Below are 11,830 nucleotides of genomic sequence, written 5' to 3'. Positions count from 1 at the left end.
ATATTTTTGGAGCAAATTTCATATTTGAGTTGCTAAATCTGCAGTAAATTACAGAAGATGTCAAAATTCAGAAAAGCCTTGTTGACTCAATCTAGCCTTTTAGCTACATTCACAGATTGTCCACTGTTTCTTGTAATCTAGGGGTAGTTGGTACCAAACAATATGTCAGCTAATATTTTTATCTGGAAAGCATCCAAAGTTTATTTTTTGTGTATTGAGGAAGTGGAAGGGATGCTCTAATGAGTAATGCTCTTGTTGATGTTTTTGTAAGGTTTGATATCATTGGACTTTCTCCAGATTCACAGGAAGATGAAGCTGGGATCAAGCAGGCGGCGGAGAATGGTATGCTGAGGAATATTTTTTATGCCTTAAAAGTGCTTCCGTGTATTCTTCAAAATGAATTATCAATCTGAAACAGGTTTTCCAAAGATAATGTTTTTAGGGAAAATAATATGTATATGTTGTACCATCGCTGACCAAAGTTTAGCTAAATGGTTGGTTGTTGGGTTTTGTTTGTTTTTTTTAAACTTTGAGTAAGTAGAGTAATTTACCAATATAAACACTTCATACACTCGAATATGAAATATACATGGGAACCAGTACACATTTTGGTTTTTTTAAGGAGTTTTGGGGTAGCACAGTGGGTTAGAGCTGCGTAAGCATCCACTTGTGTTGCCGAGGATACCATCTTCTCAGCAGTGGGGCTTTTGGAAGACTTACTTGCATGTTTATCTCTTTGGAAATGGTATAGTAGCACTGAAATTTCTGATTGTGCTGTAGATACTTTGTTACTTTTTAATGTACAGCAGACTAGATTTTCCTTTCACTAGCCTTCTGTTGATGCCAACAAGAAGGTCTCTTTCCTCTTCTAGACCTTCTAGGGAATGGAGTGGATTTTAACTACTGGCCCTTATACTTATGTTGCAGTTAAAGCACTGATAGATCAAGAAGTGAAAAATGGAATTCCTTCTAATCGAATTATTCTGGGAGGCTTTTCTCAGGTAAGGCATCTTTTCGTAGGGAAGAAACCTAGCTTTCTTAATGTGGGAAATACAGACATTAATTGAGAAGAGCCTCTAAAATTTTAAGCTGTCAATTTTCCTTTGCTTTTACAAATGAACTTTTTTAGTTTTATGGAAATAGTTACTATTCACTGGAAAATGAACGTGTGTGTGTGTAAAAACAGTACTAAAATTAATGGTCTGTTTAAAACTTTCATGCACATGACATAAATAGCTTTACTTGAAAGTCTTGCTAATATATTTAACTTGAATGTGGTAGATATTTGGTGGTTTATTTGGGAAAATTTTCCTTTTGTATTTGTAAGACATCTGTGGTAGGTAGGTTAGTAGATTAATTGGTCCATACATCAGCTCCCCAGTCTGCATGCAAGTAAATTGAAATATTAAAGTAGTGATAATGCTGTCATGAGTAATAATGCTTTATTTATTTATTTTTCCCTGCAGTAGTTTGTGACAGTAGATTTCCTTGTTTACTTCTGAATTGATCATATGGATTTGGAGGTGGGGAGGAAAAGCAAAATAAATGTTGTACATAAATACTGGGTTTCATCTTGGTTCTAAAGAAGAATAGATTGGAATAGAAAAAGACCTTTAAAGGACAAATCAGAAGTCTTGAAACAAGCATTAAAAGGAACATGACTGTACCATTCTAATACTTACCTTTCTTTATCTCAGGGAGGTGCTTTATCATTGTATACAGCTCTTACAACACATCAAAAATTAGCAGGTGTTGTAGCCCTCAGCTGTTGGCTTCCTCTACGGGCTTCTTTTCCTCAGGTATTTGTTTCTCTCCGAAGATAATTTGCACTTAGGGGTTGAGTATATCTGAAGATTGTATCTCATGCAGGGATTAGTGGCCATCATTATTACTGGGTATTAACAGTTGTTTGATAGCTTGGAAGTTTTTAACGTAGGGCCTTGGAGTTTCAGATTTTGGCAAGTAGGGAAAATGAAGGAACACTCAGTAGCTATTTCTGCTTAAAATGACATGCCTAGAAAGCTGAAAGGATACAACAAATTTTCCTTGAAGATTAGTTTTCTATCTGCCTTTTGCCCAAATGTTATTTGCAGGTGTTTGAATTTAATGTGCTGTCGGGTACAGAACTTACTTCATAAGGAACTTGCAGACTACACATTGTATTTTCATCCCCACAGAATTCAGCTTACTTGTCACAGCACAGGGCATAGTGCCATGTGGTTATGTTATATCAAAGGTGTTAGCCTTATCTCCACTTAGTGTCTCTTTTCCTCTCGTCTCCCATCTAATTCCACCCCAGCAGGGCCCTATCACTGGTGTCAACACAGACATTGCTGTTCTTCAGTGCCATGGGGACTGTGACCCACTGGTTCCTTTAATGTTTGGTTCCCTTACTGTTGAGAAGCTAAAGAGTATGATAAATCCAGCCAACGTGACCTTCAAGACTTACTCTGGCATGATGCATAGCTCATGTATTGAGGTAATTTTCTTAATATACAGTGCTTCAACTGGATTTGGTTAATTCTTTTCCCTCAAATATTTATTTGGTGGGATTTTGAGGGGGTGGGTGTAGTTTCTTGTTGGTTTGTTGTTTGATTTTGTTTTTCCCCAATAACAAATGCTTGATGCTGCTGACTTATGATGAGTGACTTGAATGCCTGGCTAAAAAGAATGTAAAGCAAAAGTTTATATGACTGGTGAGAACTTCCTCATAAGATTGCATTTTTGGGGACTAGGATAGTTGATCTGTAAAATACTCTCCCCCCCATTTTTTATTATTTGCTTAGTTAAAAAATAAACAAACAAAACACCTGAATTGGAAGGCATATTCTCATAGCATAAATCCAATGTGGTATTTTGGGGAGAAGAATTCTGTGAGTTCTCTGGGTGAAGACATCGAAGGAATAGGGAGGGAAGGCTGACGCTACAGAAGAGGCTGCCTGAGAACCTATATTTATGGTTCTGGCTCAGCAGGCAGCTGAGCTGATGTAATAACTTGTTGCTGCCAGAAAGGGGTGGACTAGTTCCCTCTGCTTGTGACCTTGTGGCCCTCTCGTCCTCCTTGCACCGGGGCTGGAGCTGACCAGAAACTTCTCTGAACCTTTTGAACTTGGTAAAACAGCAAAAACTACTGACTTCAGTTTTTGCAGCTGTAGTGAGTTGAAGCACCAGAGCTCACACGAGGTAATAGAAGCAAGAAACAGAAGAGGAGGTGAGGGCTAGATCTGCCATTTGTCAGCAGCAGCAGTGTTGTTAATTTGAATTGCTGCATCTTGTGGGAACTGTACCTTTGGACAGCCTCTTTGGGACATTTGCACAGTACTAGTGTGTTCAGACAATAATACTGCTGAGTTGTCACTCAGTTATGTTATATATATATGTTAGTAGTCTGCTCTTTCTCGCAACAGAGACTTAACTAAAAATTAACATGGATTAGTTTCCCAGCCTTGTTTGCCCCATTGTTTTTCCTTAAGGAAGCAGGATGAAGGTGCTGGCTTTTCATGCTGTTGCTGTTGGCTTGAAAAGTTTAAAGTATACATGAAGCTGTGGCCTCAGCTGCAGTCAAACCCTATCTGTGGCCAGCCTGGTGCTATCCAGATCACTTGATGATTAATATGTAGCTTGGCTGCTCAACTTCAGAGGCTCCCCTGTAGGCCCTTCAGATACTGAAAATTTGCTATGAGGTCTCCTCACAGTCTTCACTTCTCCAGGCTGAACAGCCCCAACTTTGTCAGCCTGTCTTCATAGGGGAGATGCTCCAGCCCTCTTAACAACTTTGTGGCCTCCCCTGGACTTGCTCCAACAGTTCCATGTCCTTCTTTTGTTGAGGGCATCAGAACTATATGCACTATTCCAGGTGGGGTCTCATGAGAGCAGAGTAGAGGGGGAGAATCACCTCTTTTGGTCTGCTGGCCACACTCCTTTTGATGCAGCCCAGGATTCAATTGGCTTTCTGGGCTGTGAGCACACACTGCAGCTCATTGTGAGTTTCTCATCCACTGTCACTCCCAAGTCTTTCTCCTCGTTGCTGGTGTCAATTACTTCCCCACCCAACCTGTAGGTGTGCCTGGGATTGCCATGGCCCAGATGTAGGACCTTGTGCTTCATTTTGTTAAACTTCATGAGGTTTGCATTGTTCCACCTGTCAAGCCTGTCAAGGTCCCTCTGGATGGCACATCCCTTCCGTCCAGTGTGTCAACTGCCCCACACAGCTTGGTGTTGTCAGTGAACTTGCTGAGGGTGCACTCAATCCCACTGTCCATGTCTCCAACAAAAATGTTGAACAGTATTGGCCCCAGCACCAACCCCTGGGGGACACCACTCGTCACTGGCCTCCACGTGCACAATGAGCCACTGACCACAACTCTCTGCGTACGACCATCCAGCCAGTTCTTTACCCACCGAGTGGTCCACCTATCAAACCAATTTAGAGACAAGGATGTCATGTGGGACAGTGCCAAATGCTTTGCATAAGTCCAGGTAGATGATATCAGTTGTTCTGCCCCTATCCACCAATGCTGTGGCCCCAGCATAGAAGGCCACTAAATTTGTTAGGCATGACTTGCCCCTGGTGAAGTTGTGTTGGCTGTTACTAGTCACCTCTTTTCTTGTCATGTGCCTAAGTATAGCTTCTGGGAGAATCTGCTTCATGGTCTTGCCTGGCACAGACGTGAGACTGATTGGTCTGTAGTTTCCTGGTTCTTGTGCTTTCCCCTTTTTAAAAATGGGGGTTATATTTCCCTGTTTCCAGTCATCAGGGACTTCACCTGACTGCCACGATTTCTCAAAAATTATAGATAGTGGCTTAGCTACAGTAGAGGACTTCCACTAATACATACTTTTTCTCTTTTAACAGGAGATGATGGATATAAAACAGTTCATAGACAAACATCTACCTCCCATAGATTGAACTGATACGTGAGAAGCCTTCTATATAAATGCACCAGCATCAACTGTGGTAGAGCGTTAATCTTTTCATATGCCTGTTAGGAAGCATTATTTCTATACCTGCAGTGTTACTACTGTGTTGCAAATTTATACTTAGGATGAGGATTAAATAATACACATGTTCAAGAAATTATAAGCTTTTTAGTGTTCATCACCCACTGGTAGGACTATATGAATGAGGCAACTAGGTAACAGTGACAGAATGTAACCTAAGCAAACTGTTTTAAGATTGTTTTATTGATTTTTTTTTTTTCTTGATTGCACAAGTACTAGTAATTAAGAACTTAAGTGTAAGTGAGCAACATGGATGTGATCAGTTTAGTTATACTTGAGGCATAATTTGCTCTTAATACTCATTGGAAATGTATTACAATGTGTCTTTTATGTAATGAATGCATAAAGTACACAACATGTAACATAGTGGGCATATGGTGGTAGAATAAATGCTACCAAAGACAAAGCTTTAAAGATTATATGTTAATTGTTTAACAGATAAAGAGGGGCATTCTATAATAGCTAGAAGTCAGCAAAGGTATTTCTTGTATTTAAAGCAACTCGATTTTAAACTGTTTTCTTATAGATAGACATTGTGAAAATTCTAAAGGGACTCATTCCGTGTTAGATTGTCATTTGTCACTTACTGTCTTTTGATTTAAACTCGTTTCAAATGCTGAATTGGAACAGAATTCTGAAGTAATGCTGCATAGGATTAATTTGAATTTCATTAAAAAAATCCTCTCTTCGTTTATGCTTTGTAGCTTTCATTTGTGTAGAAATGTTTATATGTTTCACATGAGCAATTACAGAATATCGTTTTGATGTCTATTTTGTCTGCTTTGGTGTGACTAACTGAAAATAGCAGAGCTGTGTTGTTCTGTGTATAGTTGACCTCTCCTCTGTAACACAGACATTGACTTACTTGAATTATTTTAAATAGAAATATAAGTGCAGTTGGGATATAAAGTACCTAAACTTTAAATTGATACCATTAGATGATACCATATAATCCTTTCTCCTATTGCACATTGAGACATTCTCTTTTTTTTTTTTTTCCTGGAAAGGAACAAGTCATTTTGTTTTCAAACATATCATCCGATGTTTCCCTAGATCTAGGGTTTCCCTAGTCTAGGAATATGAAGACCTACCACGGGAAGAAAGTAAATCTGCAAGATACAGAATGTCTGTTCTTTCAGAAGCTTAAGATTGTAGAATGCACTGTTACAGGAATTGATGCACACTCAATAGCTTTTTGCAGTTAAGAGCCATAATTTTCTTCTGGAAAAAAGCTGCTCTTCTGTAGAGCTCAGAGGCTGCCACCACACTAGGAATGTTTAAAACAATGCACTTAAAATATGCTTTTTACTACATAATCTGCTGCATAACAATGTTCTGTACTATAGTATGTTTTCAGTAAAAGAATATTCCTGTTTTGGATGCATCTGTCATGTCAGCACTGTGCTTCAGATCTACATTTAAGGGACTTTTCTGTCTCACAGCTTAATCACGGGGTCCTCTTACAGTCTGTGGATTTACATCTGAGGCATCTGCCAGTGCAAATACATAAATGGGGAATTACACCTTTATATCCCTGTTTTAATATTGCTGCTGCCAGAGATCTGACTTGTTTACCTAGTCTAAGTTCTCAGTGCTTTTTTTCTTGTGTATTGCACTTCATTTTTAGGAAGCTATTTTTATTTTCTAATCCAATTGCTCTGGATTACTAAACATCTCTTAATATGTAAAATTGAAAAGGAGTTTTTTTCCTACATGGTAATGAAACAGTTCTAGATATTCCATCTGTGTAGTTAAGAGGGCATGTTTATTAACTTTGAAGTTTAATTAGCAATTTCTCTCAGTCACTCTCTTCTATAGATCTGCCAATTTGTCTTTCAGTTAATTTAGTTCACAGAAGAAACCATAATATTCTTATTGTAGTTGTGCCAAAGTTCTCTTGAGAAAACAACGTGTCCTAGCTTGGAGTCCTTCCCAATTTTTTTTTCTGCTGAATTGCAGTCTTGGTAAGCAAACTGTATGTTATTTCTCCTAGTTTTTAGATTCATCTCCATTCCCCTGTTGTCTAAATAATGCCCTGAATGTTGGAGTGGTTCCAAAGTTCTTGCACAAGCTTCTAATTTTTCCTGCATAATTTTCACATTCTGTTTGTCGATTTTTCAATAACGCTGTTGCTGTCTTAACTTCTAATTGACTGTGTGCTCATTTCACATCTTCCCTTCTTCTGCAGGAATGAGTTAAAAAAATTTCTAAGATGTCAAAATGAGATCAGTCCTAGATTCATTCTGTTAGCTTCATAACACTTTCTTCAGTTTGGTGACCTGTGTTTACAGCTTGTGGTCAGTTTCTAGTTACCTACACATTCTAGTTCAAGTCAGCCTCAACTCTCACCATAGTGATGCTTTCAGATGTTTTTCTAGAAATGCTTTTTATGTGTTAACTTTGTTAAAATATTCAGCTATCATAACAAGATTGTTTTTCTTACTGTTGTTTTGCTGCTTGCTTTATCTACAAAGAGCTGTGTTACCAAAGTAAATATAAAATGTTTTGACTGACTTTGAATTTCTGTATTCTAGGAAGAATTCTTCTCAAATTTTTTTCAGGAGTGTATGTTTATGATGTAGTTTGGGGTTGTTAGAGGCCAGAAGCTAGAGGAAACTACAAGTCTGTATCCCATCTCCTCCTGTATTACAGTGTTTATCTTGAGGCCCTGTCTTTTGTAACTTCCCAGCTGGTTTGAAAGCTTTGTGTATAGTCTTGTAGCTGAACTTCTTCACTGCCTGAAGTGATTTGATGCTGGGATTGTTGTCATAATATGTGCATTTTAGACTGAATGATAACGCAGTCTGGTGGGGGAGTTCTCATAGTATTCTGTGGACATGGAGAAGTTGGACTGTTGGTGATCTAAACCTGAATGTCCTGTCCTCATAAACTACATTTTGAAACCGCCCAATATTAAAATTTGTTTTGTTATGTTAGACTTTCCACCAAAGGGGATGATGTCTGTCAAACCTGTGAAAGCGTTGCTATGAAAATACCTTGCTTACAGATCAGCTTGTTTCAATGGGTATCTTAACTCCCTAATGTGTTCCTCATTTCAGAATGGTACTAAGATTTGGCTGCAATTTTGTGCAGTCAGAAGTCTGACTTCTTGTTGGAATATGTTGCCCACTTTTTAATCAACATGTTGAATTATATGTTATAAGCCAAATCTTCCAGCCGTTCTTGACATACACCTGTACTGGGGTCTGTACTGTGTGAGGGCTGTATGATTTGGTCTCTTCCTCCTGTCATGTATAATTACAACACAGTAGTTTGTTAAAAGTACTGTACACTGTAACTGGTATTAGAACTGTTAATTAAAACATGTTCTCTCTAATGGAGTATCCTGTGCTTCATTGAAATCATTTGGAGGTGTCTTTTTTGTAGAAGTGCTGTTTGGGTTGATGGATATGACAGAGTAATCTGTGCAAAGTGTTAATGAAGCCATATGTACAAGGCCTTTATCTTAAATTTTATAAAGAAATACTGAATACTTACTTTGTGTTATCAAGTGTAAGCCACTTGATATATAAGGTAGATAAACACCTAAGACGTAATTGACTTTATTTTACTCATTTTACTTTTTATAAGAAAACTCAACTTTGGACATTATTTCTGTAGTAGGGAAGATATAATAACACTTCATTTCTTATCGTTGTGAAATAAATTTCAGTTGGCATTTGGGCAAGTACTAAAACCTTTTTCCATACTTACCTGAAAGAAATTGAGCTTTCATGTGCTGTGAAACAGGTACTTTTAAGGCTTCTTGCAAATACATTGCCTGGTAACATGTGTGATATTATAATACAGAAGAACAATGATTTGTAGTTACTGAAAAGAAAAGAAAACCACTTATCCAGTTACGTTTTGCTACATTGTTGAGAGAATGGTAAGTATGATTTGATTTTTCTTATTCTGGGTTAATTTTACTTTAACTTGTTTTCTTGAAGCTTGCAATAATTTGGAAAGGTAGAAGAAATTCAGATCTTTTCTAGTAGCCTTATTTTAACACACTGAAGAGCCAAAGTCTTTGCACTCTAGTGCAAGGCACTCTAGAGAAAACCAAGTTTTCTGGGGAGGGAATGGGGTGTACATATGGCAAAGGCAGACTTGCCCCTCAAGCAGCCTAAAGCAACTAAAAGGCCACTTGTGTCCAAAGACTGCAATGTCTAAAAGTCAGTGTGGAGTACAGGGAGGAAGTTTATGAATGTACAGGAATGCACGATGGATGCAGTGAGGTATGTGAATATGTTTTGGCAACGCAAGAGTAAGAATAGCTAGTAGTGAAGATGCAATACTATACGGAGTAACATCAGTTTATGTTTGCGCTGCTTTGAAAGCAAACCAGTGAGAGACTCCAAGTCAGAAATACAATTTCATAGGGAAAACAAAAAAATAAATGCAACAGTACAAAAAGAAACCACTGACAGGGTCAGAAGGCAACCTGACACCCTGTCAGTCAGGGTGTTGGTAGTATGATTAAATAGTGGCTGCAGTCCTCCTGGAGTGATGGCTCTGTTGGAGCAGTGATCCTGTAGATCTGGTCTTCACCTGAAGGTCCAGTGGTAGCTCTTGTCCTCTGGGGATCCAGTAGGTAAGGGCTCCCTGTGCTGGTACAAACCCCAGATTATATCCATGTGGGAATGCTTGGCTCCTCCCCCTGGGCTGAAGCATCTCACAATGGGACTATGTAATTCTATGGGTGTCTGACAGCCCATTAAACAGAGCTTCCTGAGAGAGTTATCAGGGATGAGTAGGAGATAATGATCACTGCCCCACCTGCTTTAACAGTTTGTGAAGATGGTAATAGAATACATACTATTGGTTACACCCTACATTGTGACCTAGGACAATGTTTTATCATAGAATTACAGAATTTTAGGAGTTAGAATGTACCTTACAGATCATCTAGTCCCAACCTCCCCCTGCCATGGGCAGGGACATCTCCCCACCAGGCCAGGTTGCTCAAGGCCTCATCCAGCCTGGCTTTGAACACTGCCAGGGTTGGGGCAGCCACTATCTCTCTGGGCAGCCTGTTCCAGTGTCTTACCACCCTCACAGTAAAAAACTTTTTCATAATATCTAGCCTAAATTTCCCTTCAACTTTGAGTGATGATTTATGAAAAACATCTTGAATAATGTTCAGTTTCTATTGAATTTCAGCTCAGGCATCCCTGATAAAATAATTGTGATGAGAAACATTACATAAATTAACATAGTAAAAAAACCCAACGAAAAGCCTATGTAGTTTTCATTAAACTTTATCAAATATAGTCTGAGAACACTGGTGGAAGTGAAGAAGGTGACTTAAGAACTTTCCAGAATGTCTATTTGTTAACTTGAAATGTGATTCTTTGAAGATTAATAGCTGTAGAACAGATTCCTCCACCCCCTTTTTTTTTTCTTCCTTTTCATTGCTTGCCAGTCTCATCATACCACCATTTGCCTTTGGGATAACAGGTTTTATTAATTCTCTTTGAGTTGAACAAGAGCCTTTGATGTAGCTGATTAAAGCTGATTTAAATGAAGTACTTGTATAATTTAATGGACATCCACAAAGTGAATCAGTAGATAATGTTTTTCTCTTAGTACCAGTTAGTGAAAGAGAGCAACCCATTGCCTCCTTTTTTAATCTGCAAAACTTGTAAAACCTAAAACATCCAGCCAGTTTGCTGAGGTGTAGTGAACTTGCTTCAGGCATCAAAGTGGGAGGTTTAGCTTCTCTGTGTGGAGAAGATAGATTACCCTCAGGGGTGGTTCAGGGTTCTTCTTCTAAAAGACTATTTCTCTGCGTTCACAGATGGAGCAGATGGAGTCTAAAAGTTGGAGTCTGAATGTTCCTTGGTTGTGAATATGAGCAAACTCTTAAAGTAGCTTGTGTTTGAAATCATTTGCTAGCTGTGTTATCATTTGTTAGCTGTGGTTATTTAAAATTATCGGGGAGGGGATCTTTAAAAGGCTTAAATATTTGCAGTCTATATAGAGAAAATAAGTAGAAGTTGCCATGGAATAGGGAAGTCTAATGGAGTGAACTTAAACCAAAACATTTTCTCAAATATTTTTTTTTTTAAATATTTAAATGCCTCCAGTTACTGCTTTTATGTTGTAAAAAAAGTGAAGACATTTTGAAAATGAACTTAATAACTGCAAACACCAGAATCTGAAAATTATACTTGGCCTAACTTCAGGCCATACCATTATCATCTAGACTTGCTCTGAGGAAATAAAAAAGCCCCAACCCATCTGTTGAATAGCCATGGAAACAACTGATCAGCAGATTACTGTTTCAGAAATTTTTGAGGAAAATCTTGTTATTATGAGGAATTGGAATTTCTATTTGCTGTAGCTCCCCATGGGTGTCTGTGGTTCAATTTATCTCTTCCTCTGCAAAGGTTAGGGACCAGTTGGCTGATTCAGACCAACTGAGATTCTGCTTTGGTAGACCTAAGTCATTGTTGCACTGAGGGCTCAGATAAAGAGGAGAGGCATAATGGGTATAACACATGGTTACATAAACCTCTCTGGGATGCTGTAAATGTTAGATTTTGCACAGTTGTGTTAACACCTGGTTAGAGAAGCTTTTTCCATAATGTTAGTCCTGAAAAATGAAGGATTTTAAGTGCCTTGGCAGCAGTTCAAGAGATCCTTTGCTACAGATTTTGTGTGTGCTCCTGTTTGTCCCTCCTGCCCCAAATTTCTGAAGATGCCTTCTCATATCAAATGAGACTAATCAGTAAAACTCTACATTATTTCATATGTGCACTAAGGACAACCATCTCTGCCTGTTAAATGTTAGTATTGTTGGAGGTCCTGTGGTCCAGCAAATGCC

At 38.4% G+C, this 11,830-nt stretch overlaps 1 protein-coding gene across 1 annotated transcript in view; it reads left to right on the top strand.

Moving 5' to 3' along the window:
• LYPLA1 (lysophospholipase I) overlaps positions 1–5,187 on the top strand; it is a 5,953-nt gene extending 766 nt beyond the window's left edge. The window contains exons 2-6 of the mRNA XM_009081292.1: positions 272–342; positions 928–1,001; positions 1,698–1,799; positions 2,303–2,479; positions 4,856–5,187. Coding sequence (XP_009079540.1) covers positions 272–342; positions 928–1,001; positions 1,698–1,799; positions 2,303–2,479; positions 4,856–4,909 — 478 coding nt within the window. The 3' untranslated portion in view covers positions 4,910–5,187. The remainder of the gene's footprint in view (positions 1–271; positions 343–927; positions 1,002–1,697; positions 1,800–2,302; positions 2,480–4,855) is intronic.
• Positions 5,188–11,830: the final 6,643 nt, after the last annotated feature.

Source organism: Acanthisitta chloris, unplaced genomic scaffold (genome assembly GCF_000695815.1).
Source record: "Acanthisitta chloris isolate BGI_N310 unplaced genomic scaffold, ASM69581v1 scaffold27108, whole genome shotgun sequence".
Taxonomy (NCBI): domain Eukaryota; kingdom Metazoa; phylum Chordata; class Aves; order Passeriformes; family Acanthisittidae; genus Acanthisitta; species Acanthisitta chloris.
Note: the sequence above shows the minus strand (reverse complement) of the source record. Positions and strands in the feature narration are given on the sequence as shown.